Source organism: Plectropomus leopardus, chromosome 19 (genome assembly GCF_026936395.1).
Source record: "Plectropomus leopardus strain MGB_pleo_1.0 chromosome 19, ASM2693639v1, whole genome shotgun sequence".
Lineage (NCBI taxonomy): Eukaryota > Metazoa > Chordata > Actinopteri > Perciformes > Serranidae > Plectropomus > Plectropomus leopardus.
In genome coordinates, this window is record NC_142194.1 from 13,164,041 (window position 1) to 13,185,952 (window position 21,912).

The following is a 21,912-nucleotide window of genomic DNA, read 5'->3' on the forward strand; positions in this document are numbered from 1 at the left end:
AGAACACAGATAGTCTGCAAACATCCGAGTCTTTTCACAAGACAGGAACAAAGATCATAAAAGTGCAAAAATGTGTTCAGGGACTTCATTTAATAAACTCACACTCTGCTTTTATATGTATCCAAATACACTCTGTCACATGTTCAAAATACGTCTCACCTCCATATAACTGAAATGCCAAATGAAGCTTTTTTTCTTTCTTTTCTTAGAAAAGAAATTTGATTGGCGTATTGTACAGTCCAACAGATTAAAATATTAACAGACATACAATGACACAAACACCAACAGCCCGTTAAAATCATTTGATTTGAAACCAACACAGAACATCATTTATATACATGGTCAACAACAAACCTTTACACTAATTACATATATATACATATATATATATATATATATATATATATATATATATATATATATATATATATATATATATATATATATATATATATATATATATATATATATATATATATATATATATATATATATATATATATATATATATATATATATATATATGTATATATATATGTATATATATTTAAAAGTCTTCTCCCTTCTGGTCCCACCTATCATCTGTGCCATCCCAAACAGATCATGCTTGCTAATCGCTGTGTTACAAAAAGCCAGTTCATAATATCAAACAGGAAAAACTGTGCCGCATTATTGTGATTAGTTGGATTAGTCTGATATGATTTAATCTGGTCTGCTGTGGCTGTGATTGCGCTCAAATCGTCTGTAATCCATCCTCTGATTTTCTTGACCTTGCACGCAAACTTCTACAAGGTTGAGGAAAGCAAACTGGAAGTGTAGTTTTGTAACTTCAAAAGCTGCCATACAGTTGCTTGGTCAAAGTCGAATAGGAATTGGCTTTACAATATTATGGTGTACTGTATACTCATTATAATGTAGTATATCTTAGAATATAGTATTTATCAGAGGTGTTGCTTTGCAAGTTACAAGTAAATCTTCAAGACAGGTAAATCCTGGATAGAATCCCGAGTCTCAAGCTTTGGGTTTCAAGTGCTGAACAAGTCATTATGCACTCTTCACCGAATGAAATTTCATTTTAACATCAGAGTAATAGCATATTTACAATGAATCCTTTTTAAAACTAGTTTGTGGGAAGTTGTTTCGTCTCAATCTGTAATTTCCAACCTTCACATTTTGCATACTGCAAATCAGTTTTTGTTAACCACAAAGTGTTTTTTTTAAAAAAATTTTCATGAACGGAATTATCTTTGGTATCATTTTTTCCAAATGGCATCCAGTAACGTAATATTAGCTTTTCATGATTCTCTCCTGCAACTTAATTTGATGTTGTAGAATCGGCTCAAACAAAGCAAATCTGCAAAGTGTTGACTTGCTGGTAATTGCGCTAGTGTTTGTTGATTCAGGGAATTAAGGTAAATTGATTCGTGGCACATATTTCAAATAACATACTTTTAATCTTTGGGCTCTGGGGGAAGGCCTCAAATTCTCGAATCAAAAGGCTCAATTCCACGTGAAGTCACAGGTTTTTGGTGTTGAAGTCCAAGTCCAGTTGCAAACCTTTTTTTATTTTATCAAGATTCTAAAGTCTTGTCTTGTGTCTTGTGACTCGAGTCAGGCTCAAATCCAAGTCATGTGACTTGGCTTCACTTCTGGTATCTATAGTATCATATCTGCGGGTCACATAATCACCTCAGGACAAAAAAACACTCATCAGGGCCGTCAAACATTTTTGCACAACAAATAAAATAGAATCTAACATGTTTGTAAAATACGTATAAGATCATTTGTACAGTATGTATCTTATATGTTGGCTTATCTTATCTTGAGGTGTGTGCATCATGTGCTCTTTTTAAGTTTTGAAGATGTGTGGCTTAGCACCAGTATCACTATGTGACATGTCCTGTACATTATGTATATGAAGGTGATTCAAAAACTGATTCTTCACACGTGGATATAGCTTTCTGGAAAGAAGCAAGTCTCTATTAAATCCTGAACCTACAAAAAAAAAAAATGAAGAAAATGCATTTGCTTGTTTGAGAAAATGCCACAGCTCTGTGCATTTCTCATATTTCTTGTGCAGTGTCCTTGGCTGACTGGAATTTAGCCCTGACTTCCTCAGCTGACCGCGCTGTGATTTCCGTCACAAGTCTCGGGTTGAACATATACCAGCTCATTAATATTCTGACCTTTCTCTCTCTTTTCCACATTCAATTCTTTTGTCGCATGCATGCACACACTCACAGACCCAAATAACACACACTCATACGTGCACCCATGCACACACACGAAACCCATTTGTGTGCTATGCAAGTCTGTTCCACACTGACACTCTGTCTCCATCGGAGCCCTGTTCTTTTGTCATTCTCCTTTTCCTTCCTGTCTTTCTTTGGCCTCGTCTTCGTCTCTGTTGTGAACTGTCAAACTGTCCGGCGGTGCACACTGATCCCTGTAAGGTTTGCTTTCTTCCCTGAGATCTGACAAGAAAGGAATTTCAAGAGTGTAAGCAATATATAATAGACTGTATAATAGTACATGTATATGTGTGGCCAAAATGCCAGTATAAGATAGGTAAACGGCATAATGTGAGAGATCGTACTGTCTGACCCACCTGTAGCTGAGGCTGTCTGCTGGCTCTCCTTCTCTGATTTCTCCTCTTCCTCCTCAGAAGAAGGATCCTCTTTGTCCACAGAAGACATGTCTAGGGAGGCCAGGTGGGCCTGGGCCATCCTCTGGACAGCTGAAATACAGAAGTGGTTTTAGAATAATGGAGCGCTATGCTGATTTTACACATAAAGATTTGTTTACTCCTTAAATGGACAGATGATGTTGAATGGATGGATGGATGTTTACACATGAGACCTCTCATCATGTCCATTGTGAATCAAAAAGTCACCATTGTGTTATTTTAACTTAGGCACGCAAGTTAACTTGAAAAACATTTTTGACTGACGTCATATGTGTAACATATTTAGCTTACTACCAAACATAAATTATGTCTACAAGTTAAGTGATTAACATGTGTATTTTAACCAAAGCCATAATGTTTTCCTAAACCTAATCAAAATGTGACTCAACTTTAACATGTTTAAATCTGCTTTTAATGGACATAGATATTGTTTTGGCAGTCACTGGCAAATTAACTATTCTGTAGTTTAGGTATGAGGACATGTAATAAGAATAAGAAATGTTATGCTCTTTAAAAATAGGGCAATGTCATCTTCATATAGAATGACGTTTATCAGTCCCATTAGCCACATTTCTACTGCATGGTAAGACTCGGCCTGACTCAATTCAACTCACTTTTGGACAGTACTCTGTAAAAGTAGATAGGATTATCAGATGATCGCCATAATGATATAGTAACATCGTCTTCAACACTACACTCACTAAATCCTTTTCTTTGCAACAAAAGAGCGGACCTCCTGCAATTTGTCAATTTTAAGGGGTACTGTATGGCGTAATTTGCAGGCTGCTATTCAAAAAATGCCAGTCTGTGCAGAATGTACAGTGTCACTCTGACCAAGCAGTGGTCTGCAGTGTTTTAACAGCTTGGCATGATTGGAAGCTCAAGGTTAAACCAAAAAAGTACCAGGTACTATCCAACCTTTACTATTGGAAAACCAAAAAACAGTGAGTCAAGTTGAGTAGAGCCGTGCTGTACAATGCAGTGGAAATACTGCATCATTAACAGAGTTATACTCTTTTGATAATATTTTCTCCCAAATCAAAGCTTGGTAAAACCTCCAACAGGCCATTATGCTTTGTTGAAAGCATCACTTATGGATGTGGTTGTGCATGCTTTGTTGCCCCTAAAACTACACCCAACAGTAATGCCATTGGGTTGTGGAGTATGCTTGTGCATAACTGCTGCGAGGTCATAAGTTAAAGCTGATAACATGTGGGTGATAATATCTAGTATTCACACTTCTGAAATGAAGAGACCATGTTAAAAAATGTACAGGCATGTTGTTAAAATGCAATTTAACAAACCAATACATTTTCAGTCAAACAATGAGGAGACTTCAAGCAGCAACAGTGTTGACTGTAAGGGTCAAATCCACATAAACAGAAGATAAATCATGATATGCACATATTTAATATCAAATACTAATGTTTTTGTGTGTGTTTATATTTGTGTGACTCTGGTTGTATTTCTGTGTGTGTATGTGTGAGACCATGTTGCAGCTGTGTGCCCATCCTATAATCCAGGATGATCCAGAGCAGACTCACAGCTGTCTCTGCTCCTAATCTCATATAACACACACATTTACACACACATGTACACACAGCCACACACACACAAACACCTCTCCCTGTGTTTTTTGGATACACACGTATTCCAAACAAATATAGACCACATGGCAGTCGCCACAACAGTATTGGGTCTCCCAAATTCTTTTATTTTGTGTCATTTGTTACATAAATTGAAACATATATTTGAAACACATGCAAATATAATAAAAACTGTGTATTTACCTTTAAGTGAGGGTGGCTGGTAGGTTGTCGTGTGAACCAGTTTGGCTTTCAAGGCTCCATTTTCCCCCAGAACCCACTGCAGAAGTAGAGCATCCAAATCATGGTTTACAGATTAACGGATACATGTACAGCAAATGTTTTAGCCTTGTATCAGTGAAAAATAACCTTCACTGCCTCATAGTGTGGCAGCCTCAGATAAATTGAAGAATATAGTAACTGCTATTATTTTTGAATTGTTAGCATAAAGTAGAAAGGCAGCACGGATAAGACAGTCCTTTAAAATGGAAAAAAGTCTATTAAAATAGATACAAGAAAAGCTAAACAATTACGTTTAACTTACAGCTGTATTCAACACATAGCAAAGTATTTAATGCCGGTTGGATGTACTGCCAAATTAATGGAACCATTGGAGATGGCTTAGGTAGTGAAATGAACATTTAGCTCACACGCAACAGCTCTATTGGACATTCCTACATCTGTGGCATTGTGTTGTGTTATAAAACTGCACATTTTAAAGTGGCCTCATATTGCGACCATCCAAAGGCACACCTGTGTAGTAATGCTGCTGTTTAATCAGCAACTTGATATGCCACACCTGTCAGGTGGATGGATTATCTTAGAAAAGGAGAAGTGCACACTAACACCGATTTTGACAAATTTATAACCAAAATTTTACAGAAATATATCTACTGAGCGCATAAAAAGTACAAGATATTTAACTTGAACCTGTGAAAAATGAAAGCAACAACAAAAGTGTTGTGTTTAAATGTTTCGTCATTATAATAAAAGATTAAAAACTTGGTTTTGGAGTCTTGTGAAGAGTCAAAGAAAAGAGTAAAAAGTGAAAAATCAGTTTACAATATTTATTCTATTTCACTTGTACTCTTAACCAAACCAGCAATGTATTGCACCTTATACATTATTTGCATTCTTTTATTTTCTTTCCTTACATTTTTGCAGTTTAAAGGAAAACTTCATCTGATATTTACAGCCATTCATGGTATTAAGATACTGTCACAACAGCTGCCTCATTGTTTACATTTAGTTTACTCTGCCCCTCTGTTCCTGTGTCCAGCTACTTCTCACTTCCACCAGGCCAAGGCATTTAGACCTTTTTCTCAGAAAACATTTTAACTTGTCACAAGAGGCAAAAGCACAGGTGAAAAGAAAAATAAAATCATTTGGCTGCTTTGATTTCAGCTTCCTTGTATCATGCATGCTTGCTCTCTGTCATTCTAACTGCAACACTGAAATAAAACAGAGCCATCGTTAGTGTTGTTAGTAACACCTGTGCTTATCCTGCTATGACAAGTCACAACGTCTGCTGTGAGGAAGGCTGATTCTCAGTTTGTCCAACAGATGTCCTCAGGCTCTCCCACCAGTCCTGTTTACCTGACTCCCACATCCACCTGCTCACCTGTTCGTACCACTAAATCATCCCCATCTGCCGACACACCTGCCTCTCATTATCTCATCAGTCCTTTCCCTTTGCCAGTTTGTCATGTCGTCAGTAGGCGCTTTCGGACTAAACTGCCCCCTTTTTTTCTGTTTGCAACCACACCACCAATAGGAGCACTGAAGGACATAAACTGGCCCACGTGCCCTAAGCTTTGATGAGTCAAAATCATATTGTAAATTCCCAATCACAAGTATGTTCAGTAAAATCTGAACTGCACTCTAGGTCCAGTTGTGTGTTTTCCTTATTTTTTTGTTATGAACTGCTTGTGTTTTGCGGTGTCTGTTGTTGACACGTTTCTCAGGTTTTTATAAATGGTGGTTGCTGGTGCTGCCCTGGCTTCTGTGTTTGACCAATAAACGCACACTTTTAATGCTAAAAATTACTTTTGTATCACTCAAAACAATTTTCTAACGGTGCCTGCTCACTATACGCAACTAATTCACCAGAATTCACTTCCGCCCTGCCCCAGTGGTCACTTGTATCCATCTACAATCCCCCGCCCCCCTTCTCTAACAAAGAAATTTGCACTTAGTATTTCCTGGATTTATACAGAGCTGTTGGAAAAGTCACTGGAGCTGCAGTTTAAGTGGCTGTGCTGATGTGGGCTACATTTGAATTTTGAAATTGTCCCTCCCTCTCCTCGTGGCGCCAGCTTGGTCTGCTTCGCAGGTATCCCAGCATGCTTTGAATCAGACGCTTCCAATACAAAATGAATGGGAGTGGATTTATGTTTGCATGTAGTTGCGTATACTTGGCATGCACTGTAGGAACTACAATTGTTACTAGTCTTGTGGCGTGGACACAATAAGAGACAGGATTCTTAGACGTATGAAAAAATTCATCCAGTCCGAAAATGCCTAGTGTTGCTTATAGTCTTTAGATCACGCCATCTGTACCTGTATCTGCTTGTTTGTTACTTTTTCCTGTCTTTAGCCTGCTCCCTGACCTGCTCAGCGGTCATGTCTTCTTGGATTTGTTTGACTGTTCAGGCTGTCATCCACCTTTTCACCTCATACCACCTGCTTGCCTTGTCTGTGTGTTTGTCTGCATTTGGGTACTCGGTCTATTTTTCTTGTGTACACACACACACACACACACACACACACACACAAAAGATACAGAATTGGCTCGGAGGTGAATTTTCTTTTGGTGTGCACCCACTCTCTCTCATCCCACCTAATGCACTCCTGCCTTCAATGCAAATATGCAACCTTTCCCAGAAAGCCTTTCTACAACCCCCACAGAACAAACAAGGGGGAGCTGCATTCACTTTGTTTTATTTAGAGCTTGAAAGTGAGAATTTAACAATCAAGAATACATGAAACTCCCTTGACTCTTAACACACTCACTTTTCATTGTGTTCTGGTGTATTGAAACAACTGACGGTGAAAGAATCTGTATCTCTTCCTCCTCTAAAGTCACTGAAGTTTGATGCAAAATAGTGAGAGACTCCAGCTTTTGCTCTTTGACTCTGAAGGTTTTTGGAGTATTTTTAAGTCCCAAAATGTACTCTCCATATGATCTACCTGATGAGGGCCGAGTTCTTCATCTGGTGATGGTGGGTCTGTCAATCTGAAGAGTGTGGCTGGTGTCGGCCTCCGACGTCGGATCTTAGCAAAGAGAGAAAATGAAAGTCTATTAAATCACGCTGTGTGTGAATTTGTATTTATTGCAATGTGTGGGTGTGTGTGTGCTATGAGGATTTTTTTCCCCTGTAACAACTATGCAATGAGAAAATACATATCATTGCATAATAATGTCTAAAAAATTGTTTTGCAGATTGTTCCTGAATGAGGATTACATCTTGTCATAGATAGCGGCTGCCTGGATCACTTAAATTTGCTTCACTGCATGTTCCCATCACTCGGTCCTAATCATTTTGGCTTTTGAATGTTCCTGTCCAATGTATTATTTTACCATTGAATTCTTTTTAAACCATCTTAAACAATCTTGCGTCATACTGCCGAAATAATTGCTCCTTTGCCTTCACTGATATGTCCCGAGTGGTTTGTTGCTTAGGTTCTGTGCCTTTCAACATCATTGTGAAGCAATTTTTTTCCTCTCCAAATACTTTGCAATCTTTCAGTTACTTATTCAGTAAAATTAACATAAAGTGGTAAGGTAAGTGTTTTCATGATACCTGAATTAGTCATTTCAAAACAATACCTTGAAAAATATTGACACTTGAAACAATTTTCGATACAGTGGGGAAAATTATATTTGAAGGCATGTAAGTTAAAGTTTTTATCACAAGACGAATATAACAAGGCTATAAAATGGCAACAACATCTTTTCTTTTCTTGGTTTAGTAGCAGAAAGAAGCAGGATGACTGCAGTAAACATTAAAAATAAGAAAGTGTGAGAAGAATAGCTAGTGTGGATAATGCAGAAAATGAGTATTGAAACCATTTCAAATGTTTAGAATTGATTTGTATATGTATCTGCAGCTGTTTTTGCAGCTGTTGTAATTCATATACATGTTAGATACAACCTGATCCCAAACTGTGTGCTCATCTGCATTCCCCGTCTCCATGTACTCTAGCAGAGTGAGTCATAAACCAACAGTTATGCAACTGAAATTAAATGTAACTTTAAAATCTCATCAGTTTCAGTCTGGTGTGAAAATACGGTTATACAACAAAACTTTACAAAAATACGGAATATGAAATTAAATGACTCAAAATGCAGTCGTTCAATCAGAATCTTTCTCAAATGCACCTTAACGCATTTCGGTGTACTTTGAGTATGTCAACTTAAACTTCATTCCAGAGTACTTCTTATAGGTGAATATTTTCTGGTTTGTTATGACTCTGTGACAGTAAACTGTGGGCAAAACAAGACATTTGAGGATGTCATCTTGGGCTTTGAGAATCACTGATCGACATCTTTCACCATTTTATAAACCAACAACTAATTGATTAATCAAGAAAATAATTGACAGATTAAATTGACAGTGAAAACAATGGTAAATGGCAGCCCTACTCATTGATTAAATTACAAAAAAGTATATAAAGTAATTAAAATCCTTATGTGTATGTGTATGTAAGTGCATAAATAATATAATACAGAAGATATTCTGCATACAAGTCATTTCCCCCCATCTTAAGTCCAAGATACACCAACCTTTGATTATTTATAGTAACATACAGGAACAACAAAACAACACCTCCCTCTGGCTAACAATAACTAAGTGTTATGAAATATACAATAGATTCATCCCTCGTTCTATTTTGTAACGTGTTATGGTAATATGATTGTTGTGAAATACAAGTGGCTGCCAAACCAATCACAGCTGAGAGTGTAGGCATGAAATGTGTGGGCGGCTTTCACTCTGGAGTAACTTACTTACTGCTTCACTCTGGGTGCTGGATTCATACATATTCATCATTCAGACACTAGGATTAAATATCCTGCCCATTGTGGGGGAACACATTTAAATATGAATTACAAAGCATCCAATTAGAGGTTTGAAATGTGCCAACATGAAAATTTTATATGCTAACAAACATCAGTTTGCGCACACATAACCAAAAAACACACAGAGAAAAGAGGTGTGTGCAGTCCAAGGACCAAACCACAGGTTAAGCACCTGTTTGAGAGCCGTTTTCACACACTGTGACCTTTTCTGAGTGTTTTGTTAACATGGCTACCAGAAGGTCAAGCACCTACAGGGACCAGAGTATTTTCATCAGGTTGTTGTCGTGTTTGAAATGCCTGTTGATACCTGCGGTGGCTCAGTGAAGCTGCACCATACGACTGAATTGATTTATATAACATTTCTCAGCCCATGCAGCTGAAAGTTCATCACATCACATTTTTAGGTATCTGGGTTTCTCCATGACTACTCAAATAGCAGACTTTGTTTAAAAAAACACATTTGAAAAGCTTATCAGCAACGTCTCTTTCCATAAACTGTTGTTTTTGTTTATTTTCCCTTTGTATTGTATTGTTGTATTTCCCTTTGCATCATTCTGTGTCCCCTCTCTAAATTTGGAGGGTGAACGCAACGCAGGCAGAGCTCCTCACACCACCCTATGGACAGTTTGGTGTGTTTGAAAACCAATTGAAAAACCACTGAAACTCACAAAAAAGGTAATATTCTGAGCCTTTTCATACTCTACCTCATATCTCTAAAACACTGAACTCTTAAAAGACTTGAAGCTTTATATTTGTTGCACAAAGAGAGTAAGAGTACATTCACTCAAACATTTCTCAAGGTTTCACATGCCTTCATCGTGTTGTTACAGCCTGCAAAACAAAGAATATCTGGCAACTAAAACTTTGATGTTAGGCATATCAAGTACTTCATTTTGGTGCAACCAGTCACACAACACCATGACGTGGCCAGTGAGAGTGAGAACAGCTGGACAAAACACTACACCAACTGTGCACGTCTGATGTGTTTATGCATTTTTCTGCCCTCATTTCCTGCAGTTTTTAAGAACAAAATAAAAAATGCAGCGACTACAGCCTCACTGCCACAGAGAGGGCAGTGCTCGCATGAAAATCATTAATCCTCCACCTTAGTTTTGGTAGGTAGGATGACCTTCATGGTTACCTAACATTCAATACATTAATCTGGATGTTTATAATGCACAGTGACAGCACCAGGTGCCCTAAAGAACCCTTTATAGAGAAATAACCTATCCACTTAACAATTAGGACCATGCAGTGAACGCATAAATCCCTTGCTGTGTTCAGACAATGCTTTCAATTTATTCCGTGAATAATCCTGTGTAGGGCTTGATTTGATGTTCAAGAAAAGATAAATGAAACCCACCAGTGCCGTTTGACCTTTTGTTTCGCAGCGGGGAATTTCTAAAAATAGACGAGAGTTGATTAAAAAGCATCACATCTGATTTTTGAACCCTCATCCGCCAAGCAGCTTCACTAGGAATACAATCTTGTTGAATTGCCTCAAGTCATGGCAGAGAGGCACACATATACAGACAAAGTGGAAACTTCCCATCACAAGCCACCACATTCAACTGGAGTTATTGTGTGTTCCTCAATGGAAGGCTAATGTGTTTTTTCCTGCAAGCCAGACTTTCTCAGCTGGTCTGTTTCCTTGCAGGAATAATGTGTTTACAGGAGCAGAATGGAGCAGGCTACGCTGTTTGTTGAATAAGATCCTACTGGAGTTTAGCGCTCTTGGCTGTGCTGCAGTGAAAATGTGTTCTTGGCATTAGCTGTCCTTGCCCTTGATTCAGGCCTCAGTCATCCACAGCTAATCTCTTTGGTTTTAATCAGTCGTCTCCTTGGCTGGTGGTTTTTCTCTCTTCCCTTTTCTTACATGCCTTCTGTCAGTTATCTTTTTTCCGCTCCCTGTTGTCTTTCTCAGCACTTTGTTTTATTCATACCTTCCTACTCTTTATCTCTCTACCTGTCTCTGTTCCCATGCTGCCGCATGCCATTCCAATGCTAATTTTATGGCTGTGTTCTGGAAATGTTGCACACAAGAACTTGGCTGACCCTCACATGTTCCCCATCTGCTGGCTGGTCCCATTGAAACTCACACTGGTTTCAGTCACTGTCAATGGGAATCTGCAGCAGGGTCAGCTTTTAACAAGTGCAACAAAAGAATGAGATATCCTTGACCAAACCTCGCAGGGCTCAATGACAAGGCTATCGATGCGACAATGACCTTTTCGGCACTTAAGGCCCAGACACACCAAACAGACATAAAAAAAAATGTGGCAACCAGGCCGGCTGTTGTGTCACCTCATGTCGCCTTTGTCTCGGCCAAAAAGTTCTTCTTGAAAACACACACACTACAGCCAATGGCCAACTGTGCCTGTGTGAGAGGAAACAACTCTTCATACCAGCAGGGGGCTGTAGTCTGTATTCGTCATTCAGAAAGAAACCGGAAGACCAACAGATTCAAGACGTTAGTTAGCCAGTTAGCACATGGACATAACCCGGTAATGGAAGAACAAATTATATATATAGTGGGTAGTAAAAATAACACAAACAATCATGAACTCTTCTCCCATGTAACAAAATTGTTACCATGTCAGGCCATTATGACTTCCGCTGTTTGTTTGCCTCTCTCACTTCACTTCCAATCAGATTGATTTCATAAACCGATGGGCTCCTCCTCCAATGCTGATCATACATGCTGAATCAGCCAAAAAAACATCTGACAAAGGCTAACTTGCGCCTATACTGTGGAACACATTGCAAAAATTAGGGCAACAGGCGCTCACTAATAGCCTAAAACTGACCAACAGCTGATCCATCAGCTCAGTCTATTATGGCCATTACAGTACCAGTGTGTAGGATTTCGTGGCAATGAGTGGTAGGTTTGAACACTGCAACCAACTAAATACTGCTCTACCCAACGCTCCCTTTCAAAGCATGTAGAGTAAAGGTCCTCACAATTCCAAAATGCCGAAATCATATTGGACTTCACAATTTTGAAAAATACAGATGCCAAACCACCTTTTGCCCAAGATATAACCAAGTCACGTCAGAGAGAAGAGACACCCAAATCCCATCCCAGGTATATTATTAAGGACCCAAGAAAACAGTAGTTAACATTGCAACTAACAATGCTGTTCTTCTGCTAAAAACCTTTATCATGTCATGTCATGATACAACATACTGCTCTTACCCATCTTACTGTATATTATGTTTAATATTGTTTCAGATGACTATTTTTATCTATTTTATTCTTGTGTTACTTATTTTGTTGTTGTTGTTGTTGTTGTTGTTGTTGTTGTTGTTGTTGTTGTTGTTATGTGAGTACTGTAAAGCCTTTACTTCCTTGGCTCGGGGATCAATAAAGTAGTTTACCGTATCCTCACCTACAACTTCTTGGTGCTTCATCTCAACTTGTTTTTCACCTACTGCTAATCGCAGATCTTCTCAGATCCACTCGGGTATTACACATAATAATAAAGAGACGGTGGACCCTTAGTAATGGAATGGGACCCAACACAAACCCAACTGACCATAATAAAATGTGGAGCTTAACCCATATGGGGTTGAGACACAGGACCTTAGGTTCAGGAAGATGATGGTCCAGATGTAGATATAAATGGCTCAGTCTAACATAACCAAAACACAATTCATACTTTCAGGTGATTATACACTAAAGAAAACACAATTGTGAATATGATTTGGAGAGCAGTCAAGCAGGAGTAAATTATTCATTAATCAAATCCTGAGAATCCTGACAATACAGGACAGGAAGCAAATGAAAAGTATATTTGTGGAAGTTAAATCTACAGTGTTTTTTGGGGCAAAAAAAGTAAACAAGAAATGCTCCTGGTCAGCTACTTCTTAAATCATTTGAGTAAGAACCTGTTCCCAGAAGCAACCACAACATGCTGGGGTCAGTTATCAAGGACAGTCGTGGTTCGCAGCATTCAGACATGTCTCAAGTACAGTTGAGTCTCATCCCACATGACATGATGACCATTGGGCAGTTTTTTTTTTATCACCAGAGTGTCCAGCTGCACTGCAATGGTATTTGGGAAATAAGTAAGAGAAATAATAAAGGGAGGGCTCTAATGCAGGAGGCCAAAATAATTCATTATAAAACTTATTTTGCAGCTGAATGGATGTTAATCGCCTCAGCTGGACTGCTGGTTCGTTAGGCATTGAAGAAATTCCTCAAATCGACAGCTGATTTTTCTCCACTGGGACTTTCAGCAACAGGTGATCCCATAAGGAGAGTAAGGGTTGCTTTGGTGGCTATAAGAAGACGTATCCTAAGACTTATTATGACGTAAGAACGTTTTGCGTGCTCTACCGGGTAATACTGCTGCTTTTATTCCCATTAGATCCATGGCAGAAGATTTGCAGTAATCTTTCCAGAGATGGCAAATTGCCAGAGCGTCTTATGGGAAAAACTGACCCAGCTCACACGAAGCTGTCCAATGGTTGAAATGTAGGTAGACAGGGTATCGTTTTATAAGACTATAGAAGTAATGACCAACATGAAATTCAAGTCTTTTCCAGATAGTTTGTTTCAGAACAATACAAATTACCATAAGAAAGTAATTAAATTAATATATCAGTACACGTTTGTTTAACCCAAATAGTTCAGAAATGACACATGGGGTTTCTCAAAAAAGCAAATGAAGGAATGAAGAGGGTAAAGAAAGTAGTCCAAAGCCTGAGAGACTGCAAGTTGAGTTGTAAACAGCAGATGTGTGAGGAATATTTGAGTGCCTACCAGCTATCATTGATTTATTAATTTAATTTTACATTCTAGCCTGAAATTAGCTCTCCAAGCAGATGCCCCATGAAATCTCAAAATCTTCTAGTGGGAGGAAATGAGGATATTGCACCTGGTTTTCTATGAGATTTCCCTCCAGGGAGCAGTCAGTCATTAAGGCATGAACCTCTTCTGTCTTAGAGGAGCTCTATGCAATATTCAGAACGTATCTGTGATTTAGAGGTTGTCTACACATGGCTTTAAACATGGAGGTGGCTGAGCCAGTCGCTAACAGCTAATGGCACAAACAGTTCTAACAACAGCAACAGTTCTGCCAGAGCTAACAGTGACCCTTTTTACACAGAGCCAGCGCTAAAAGCTACTACAAAGTCCCCTCTTTATGCTCTCTTTGCATTTTTACAAACAACTAAACAATGGCTGCATCATTTTGCGCCAATTTATTGTAAACAGCATGCCAGCATCGCAGAATCAAAAGAGGCATAACAGCCGTAAAATATAACACAACAGCATCAATCTCCTGTGTAATGTAAAACACACTTCTTCTTCTTTGAGTTAACCAGTGAGTGCTACTAGCTGCTTTTTAAAGCTGGTGGGGTTACACTTAACTTGTCGTCCAAATGTCACAACCATCCTGCTCATGGTCACATTCTGCCAGCATTCCTTTTTATACAAACACTGTTTCAGCACTGTTACTACTTCTCATGGTGGCTTAAAGGTCCCTCGTTCCATAATCGTACCTTATACACAGAATAGTAAGGCAGCATATAGGTGTGAAAGTAGGTGCTACTAGGATTGGGTACCAACTACTACTGGGTAGTACCTAGTTGGCTCAGTTGTTAGCAATGTTGCCCGACAGCAAGAAGGTCCCGAGCCAAGTCCCGGCGGTCCCATGTCCTTTCTGTGTGGAGTCAGTACTTCAATATATACCTACATAGCAAATAGGGGTTTTTGGGTATATTCATGTTGCGAATGTTGTGTAGAACTCCTTTAGGTCCAGTGTGTAGGATTTAGGGGGATAAATTGGCAGGAATTAAATATAATATAGTAAGTTTGTTTTCTTTAATGTATAATCACCTGAAAATAAGAACCATTGTGTTTTCCTTACCTTTGAATAAGCCGTTTATATATAAATAGGGAGTAGGTCCTCATTTATCAAGATCGCCATGTTCACCACCATTTATCAACAGTAGCTTAGAGCGGACAAACCACACACAGGCTCCAGAGAGGGCCATTCATGATTTAACGTTGGCCAATGAAAACACTGATTTGTAATGTAAAACTGATTTATTCTGGGTTTTTACTGTTTTGAATCTGGTCCATTTGTCTTGGAGAGGAAGAGACCTCTGCACATAATCGGGCTCCTGGTAAAAACCTCCTGAACAATGGACACTGAAGGAATTCTAACCAGGAGAAGTTTCAGCTGGTAGCAATCTTAAATCTTTACCTCTAGCGGCTATTAAAGCTACTTAAATCTTACCAACTGGACCTGTAAAAGCAGAAGAAATAAAGCATTATTTGGCTGTCATTTGCTGAGAGAACTGCATCCTTGCTGACCTTTATGGGCTGTCATTGCCAGATGAAATGCTGGTCTGCATCCATACTGCAAAGGCCGACATTATTCCTGTTCACACTGCACTATTTCACCAATATGCCTTCTGTCTGACCATGTCAGCATGTTTCACTCGCAACTGCTTTATTTATTTTTACATAATGCATTCACCACCTCCTTCTAACATATGACTAACAATCTGACCTTCTATATTTTGTTTCACAGATTTGGTAGAGGCATTATTACTCAGGGACATAATCTGGTGCTTTATCCCTCACTTCCTCCTCCTCTTCCTCCTCCCTCGCTTCTTTTGAAGGACAGAGATGCCTCATCACTTTTAAGGGCTCCAAAAACTGTGGCTGCACAGCTCAGCTTAATCCCAGTGCTGCCCATACCCTGCTGCCCACAGAGTAATACCCAACATCAAAATACAGAGTTCTGCAAAGTCGTGCTAGACTGGTTATGTAACTGTCTGTCAGTGCCAAGGCCTGATGCTTCAGATGCTGCAGAAGAGGGCGACACTCGCTTTTGTAGTACTTAAAAGTCAGAATGAAAGTTGGACGAGAGCATGTTTGAGAATACTTTTAACACTTTTGTCAGGTCACTTCAACCTCACAGTTGAAAAACCACTAAAAGTGGTGTTTATATGATTAGATATTATTTGGCTGCTCTAGTTTGACTACTTTAACTACCTTTTTTTTTAAATTTTACTCTATTTTATTTCTTTATTGGTTTTAACTTAAGTGTGATTTTGCTTTTACTGGTTTGTTGGTTTTATTCTATTTTAAGTGATTTTATTAATTTCAATTAATATGTATTACCCTCCTCTAGTGGTCTCATTTTACTATATATCTGATTCTTTTTAAACGTTTTAAAATTCATCTTTGTATCCCTTGTTTGTTTATTCTTCATGGTTTATTTTATCCTATTCTATGTCTTTATTTGGTTTTAACTTAGGTCTGTATTTACTTAGTTTATTGGTTTTATTCTATTTTTAGTTCTTAAATTCTTTTTAATTCATATGTTTTATCCACTTTCAGTGGTCTGATTTTAGTATTTCTTTGATGTAACTTTAACTTTTTTATCTAATGTTATCAGTTATGACTAACATGTCTTTGTGTTTCTTATTGGTTTATTATTCATGTTAATTGATTGAGTTTTTTTCTTTTAATTTTAATAGATTTGAATGGCTTTTATGGTCAGTTGACGGCTTTGTTCTGCACTTAGAACTTGTACCTCTCACTTTGTGCTTCCACCTGAAAAGACAGGTGCTATATAAATAAAGTATTATTAATAAAGTAAGTATTAAAGTAAAGTAGTAAAGTTTTGGTTGCTTGCACAAAAATGATAAAGCAATGAAACGATGTTTGGTAGGTAAATAGGCCAAATCTGACTCCACTGTTCCACACACCACCAGCACAACCAACATCATCATCCATGTAGGCGCGCGCGCACACACACACACACACACACACACACAAACACACACTCGCTCTCACCATCTCCACCTGTCGCGGGTCCAGTTGGGTTGGCACGGAGGAAGGTACCGAGAACTGGATCTTCCTCCTCGCATCCTTGTCCGCCTCTCGCTCCATCACCTCCGCGTCTGCGGGTAGCAGCGGGTCCATGGCATCCAGCCCGTCAGATGTCCAACAAAGAGAGCTCGACTGAACTGTCTGTCTGAGCTGCACGACTCCCCTAATGTTACAACTGTCCCTCCAGTCCTCTGACTTCTTTGAGTTGCTTCTGACAGCGTTGCCTGCTCCCTCCTCTCTCGCGCGCCTCTGTCTGGCTCCCTCTCTCTCTCTCTCTCACACACACACACACTGTCGTTTATGTCTCGCGCTCCCACCGTGTCTGTGCGAACCTGTGTCGTGTGCTGAGGAGGGCGCGTGCAGCGGAGCGTGCTGCCGGAACGTTGTGATGCTTTTAGTTGCAGTCGGAAAAAAAACTTGCAGCAATTCAAAAGTGGCCCAGAAACGACTTTCCCCTGAGATGGGCTGAAAATAAGACGTTTCTAAAACTGTCAAGATGCAGCCAATGTCAAGTTAAAAAACCTCTTCTTTGAATCGTGAAGAATTTGACAATTTATGGTAAGGTGAATATTTTAAAAAGTATAACAATGTCAATATGTCTGCCATGTTAAATTATTAGATTAAATGATACTTAAAATGCGTTTGATTAAAAACACCTACTTCATTTAGTTCTAAAAGCCCTGGTTCCCTAGCAAGTGGGATTTTTCCATTGGATTTTGGATCATTGCAAAAATAAGCTCTATGATAAACAAACCTTTTTGATACTTACATGTTATGTTCAAAAAGATAATCTTTGCAAATAAACACCAATTTCAGTATTTTTGAAGCGTAAATGCAATCGCCAGAAGTGAAAAGCTATATTGCAAGGCTAAAACAAATTTGGTGTTTGGACTCATTACTGTTGTTCTACATTATCAAGTTTTATGTTTATACAGCTGTGATGATCCACAGTGTGTCATCTCTGTGCAGTTGGTTTACCTGTCTGTGTGCTCTCTCTTCGCAGGCAAGTGATTGTTAGGGCAAGTGGCAAAACCTGAGTGTGTTACGGTTATTGACACCTGTGTGCATCTGAACCTTCACTTTGCTGCTGCATCTCCCCACCACTCTTTGGTTTGGTTATGTTTCTTTACTTCTTTGCTTTGCTTTTATGTATATTTACAACACTCACAATCCTTTTCCACTCATGCAGCACACACACTACTTACACCAATGACTGCCACACCTGTATGTATTTTTTTTTAAATGTTTTCAGATTTGGTCTTATTTGATTTAATTAGACTGACTTAATATATTTTGTTTAGGGTTAGGGTTAGCCACGATGTGTCTCCATCAAGTGGAGTATGTTTGTTTACTAATCATTCGGCATCTGCATTTTCTGCAAAGGCTCAGGGTCCTAGGAGTGAATATGAACATTTTTGTTCTACAGGTCAGCCATTGAATCTATTCTTCATTATGGCATCACAACATAGTTTGGTGACCTGTCCATTAAACTCAAATCACAGAAAGGCTCAAGGATATATCTCAAGGACATAGGAGACAGTGAGGAAGCAGGGCCTCAAAACCACCTGTGATTCAGAAGGGCAGATACAGGTACAAGTTTTTCTTGATTCCACTATCAATCAAGCTGCAAAATGTGTGTGTGTGTGTGTGTGTGTGTGTGTGTGTGTGTGTGTGTGTGTGTGCTTTACTGTTGTTGTGGGGACTTGTATCTGTTTACAAACTCACATTGTGGGGACTCACCTTCCTTTTGGCAACAAAATGCACAAGTCCCCATAACACAAGTCATGTAATCATTAGGTTTAAGACTTGGATTAGGGTTGGGGGGTGGTCAGGTTATGGGGTTTAGGGTTAGGCCTTGTTCTCAAGGCTGAAATTCAGTTTAGTATGCATAGTATGCCCCTTGTGTTCAATGAAATGAAAAGTAGCTTTTTACAAGTGGATAGAAACACAACCTTGATTTTGTCTGTTTTTCACCATCTGGTCTTATGTAATATGGACATGACGCATTATGGAGACAAAAACAAGACCAATAATGCATGACAAATAAGTAAGGAGGTTGGCCTGCCAGGTGTGTGGCCACTTTTGTGAATTATTTTGTTAAAAGACATATGAACCATAAGGCATGCACTCTGTATGTTACACAGTTGGCATACTATTAAAGTTAGAAAGATATATACTGTCGAAGATACAGTCTGTCCATAATCTGCTGCAAAAGTTGTTGTTTTTTGACATATTCATGGCAAATTCTGGACTAAAACACGGCAGGTGGAATTTCATAAACACATTGGAGATCATGGAGAACTAAGTGGAAACAGGGTTTTATGGTTTGTCTCTGGAAATTAATTTAAGTCAATGTAATGTACACTGTGTGTGTAGGTGTGACTGTGTATTAACGCTATGGCTTTTTATTGGTATGAATGTGCAACATCTAAGTGAAGGTCAGTGATGAAATATTATTGATGTGATTGTCCTGTTGTTTATGGATCAGAGTGTGTGATACTGAATGTCAGTTGTGTAAGGGTATATTGTGTGTATGTAAAAAGGCTCTGTGCTGTCATGTTACCTGTGTTCTCTTAAATGCCCAAGACAAATTCTCCTAAGGGAGACAATAAAGGCTAATCTTATCTATGTACTGTAAATATATAAGAGGTAGTCAGTTGGGAAATTCATTGCCATGGCAACAGTTTCTCCTCAGTGTTGGCAGTCAGTAAGCGTAGCCTGTGTGCATGTGTTGGTGATTGTGAGTGCTTAAGTTCAGGAGAGGCAGTTGAGGTAAGAGTGCACAAATTCATATGCAAATGTATAACAAACAAAGAGAGAGGAAGAGATGACGGTTGCTGCATGTAGGTAGGTTACCAGTGATGTACTGCTCTGATATAGGTTATCAAATTATATCTGCTTTTTAATTAATGTCAGTGTAATAGCAGATAAATATGATGGAGGTTCCTGACCATGTGTACACACAAATGACTGCTTCATAGTGTTGTACATTTATTTTGGAGGAGGATAGAGAGAGGAGTAAGTGGTGCAAGGGTGAAGAAAGGTAAGGAAGGGAAACAGAATGACAGGCAAGGAAGCACAAATTGTTTATTGTCTTTGTGGCTTGGTAAATACTTCCGTTTAGCTGTTATGCAGTCAGGTTGGAGAGGCAGCACACCATCCAGTAACCGGTGGGTCCCGTGTTTTGAGCCGCCCACAGGTTCACCCTGTACTGAAGTGAACTTGAAAAAGGCTCTGGATGTCTGCCAACTCCCGGGAGAGCTGCTGCTGACAGCAAACTCAGACCTGCTGTGGGAGGTCTTCAAATGAAAAGTAAAACTTCCACCTCAGAAAAAGGAAAACTTCCTGTCTGTGGCTCAGTTCACTTTAAGTTCAACTGTTGTCCTTGAAAAAAACAAATTCATAAGCATTTGGTACACTGTGTCTCAAATGAACCAAGGTATGATGTGAAGGGTGAATGAAAAAAAGAGGTTTACATATATTTAAACACACAATGTACCATGTTACAATCGATCACTCAAACAGCATTAGAATGTTAAGATCTGCAGAGAAATAATCTATAGGATTACAGTATTATCGCATCAATAGATAAAATTTAATCCATCAGTGTCACTATCAGTCATGTGGTGAGCAGTGTTCTCTGCCATGGTGTCTTTTTTCATTTCACCACTGGGAGGTGCCAACCGACTTACAACAGGCCCCTACGACTTCTGTAAACAGTGGTGGAAAAAGTATTGAGATATTTTACTTAAAGGGGAGCTGAAACCATTTTGGAAAGTCAAAACAATAAAACATGTTATTGTCATTGTCTAAGACAGTCCAATTATGTATAAACATGAATAACTCTCCACTAAATCCAAAAACCAGAGGGCTAAAACTCAAATTTATAATGTCAGAAACAGGGTTGTTGCACCACATTCTGGGCCCCATTAACATGTAGTCTCTGTGGGCCCCCCACCTCCCAATCTCTTAACTTTTTTTCCCTCCCACAAAGTTAGTTTGCTTTCATCCCCTTTCATTCTTTCTTTTCCTTTGTGGAACTGAAATTTCACTTAGGGAGGAACATGATTGTCTAGATTGGTGCTCCAGCAGCATAAGCAGTCACTCACTCACTTTAGCTATGTTTAGAGACAAATCGCGTTGGGTGGACTTGACTATTTTGCAAATTTTAAGGAGTTAGGGGGGGCTCAGGAAGCTTCCATTACTTATATGTAAAAAGTTCAAATTGGTTTATTCAGCCAATTATGATTAGTTATGGCATTAATTAGCTTGAAACAAAAAATTGCAACCAAAACCAAACTTTTCTTCCTAGGCTTTTCGAGAGCCCCCCTCCCATTGTGGCCCTGGGAAATCAGTCCTCTATAATAAAGAAATAAGTTCTAGACAACACTAACAGCAACCAGGTGAATGTTCTGAGTACATTTTCTGTTTCAGTAGTACAATATAGTGACACTGTTTTGGGTATAAAAAAGGGTCTATAAAATCAAGCTCCAATTCATTTTTTGGGGCAGTTCCAGACTTAAAACCTGATGACTGAGTTTCTTAAACCTTTCTTCTTGCCCTGCGTGTTTAAGATCTCTCCCTGCTGCGACACAGCTGAATCAAATGATCAGCTTGTCATCAAGCAGCTTCAGGAGTTCATAACAAGCATTTGAATCAGCTGTGTTGGAGTAGAGAACGAGTTGAAAAACATGCAAGTGGTAATCAG

General features: G+C 38.9%; 1 protein-coding gene across 1 annotated transcript; it reads right to left on the minus strand.

The window, feature by feature from the left end:
- Nucleotides 1-556: 556 nt before the first annotated feature.
- Nucleotides 557-17,523, minus strand: LOC121959280 (protein phosphatase 1 regulatory subunit 1B-like). The gene is made up of 5 exons (XM_042508523.2): nucleotides 17,169-17,523; nucleotides 7,462-7,545; nucleotides 4,477-4,552; nucleotides 2,609-2,737; nucleotides 557-2,474 (listed from the first exon to the last, which is right to left on the minus strand). The coding sequence occupies exons 1-5, from the start codon at nucleotides 17,295-17,297 to the stop codon at nucleotides 2,359-2,361; spliced, it is 534 nt and encodes a 177-aa protein (XP_042364457.1). The 5' UTR covers nucleotides 17,298-17,523; the 3' UTR covers nucleotides 557-2,358.
- Between the last annotated feature and the right edge of the window lie 4,389 nt (nucleotides 17,524-21,912).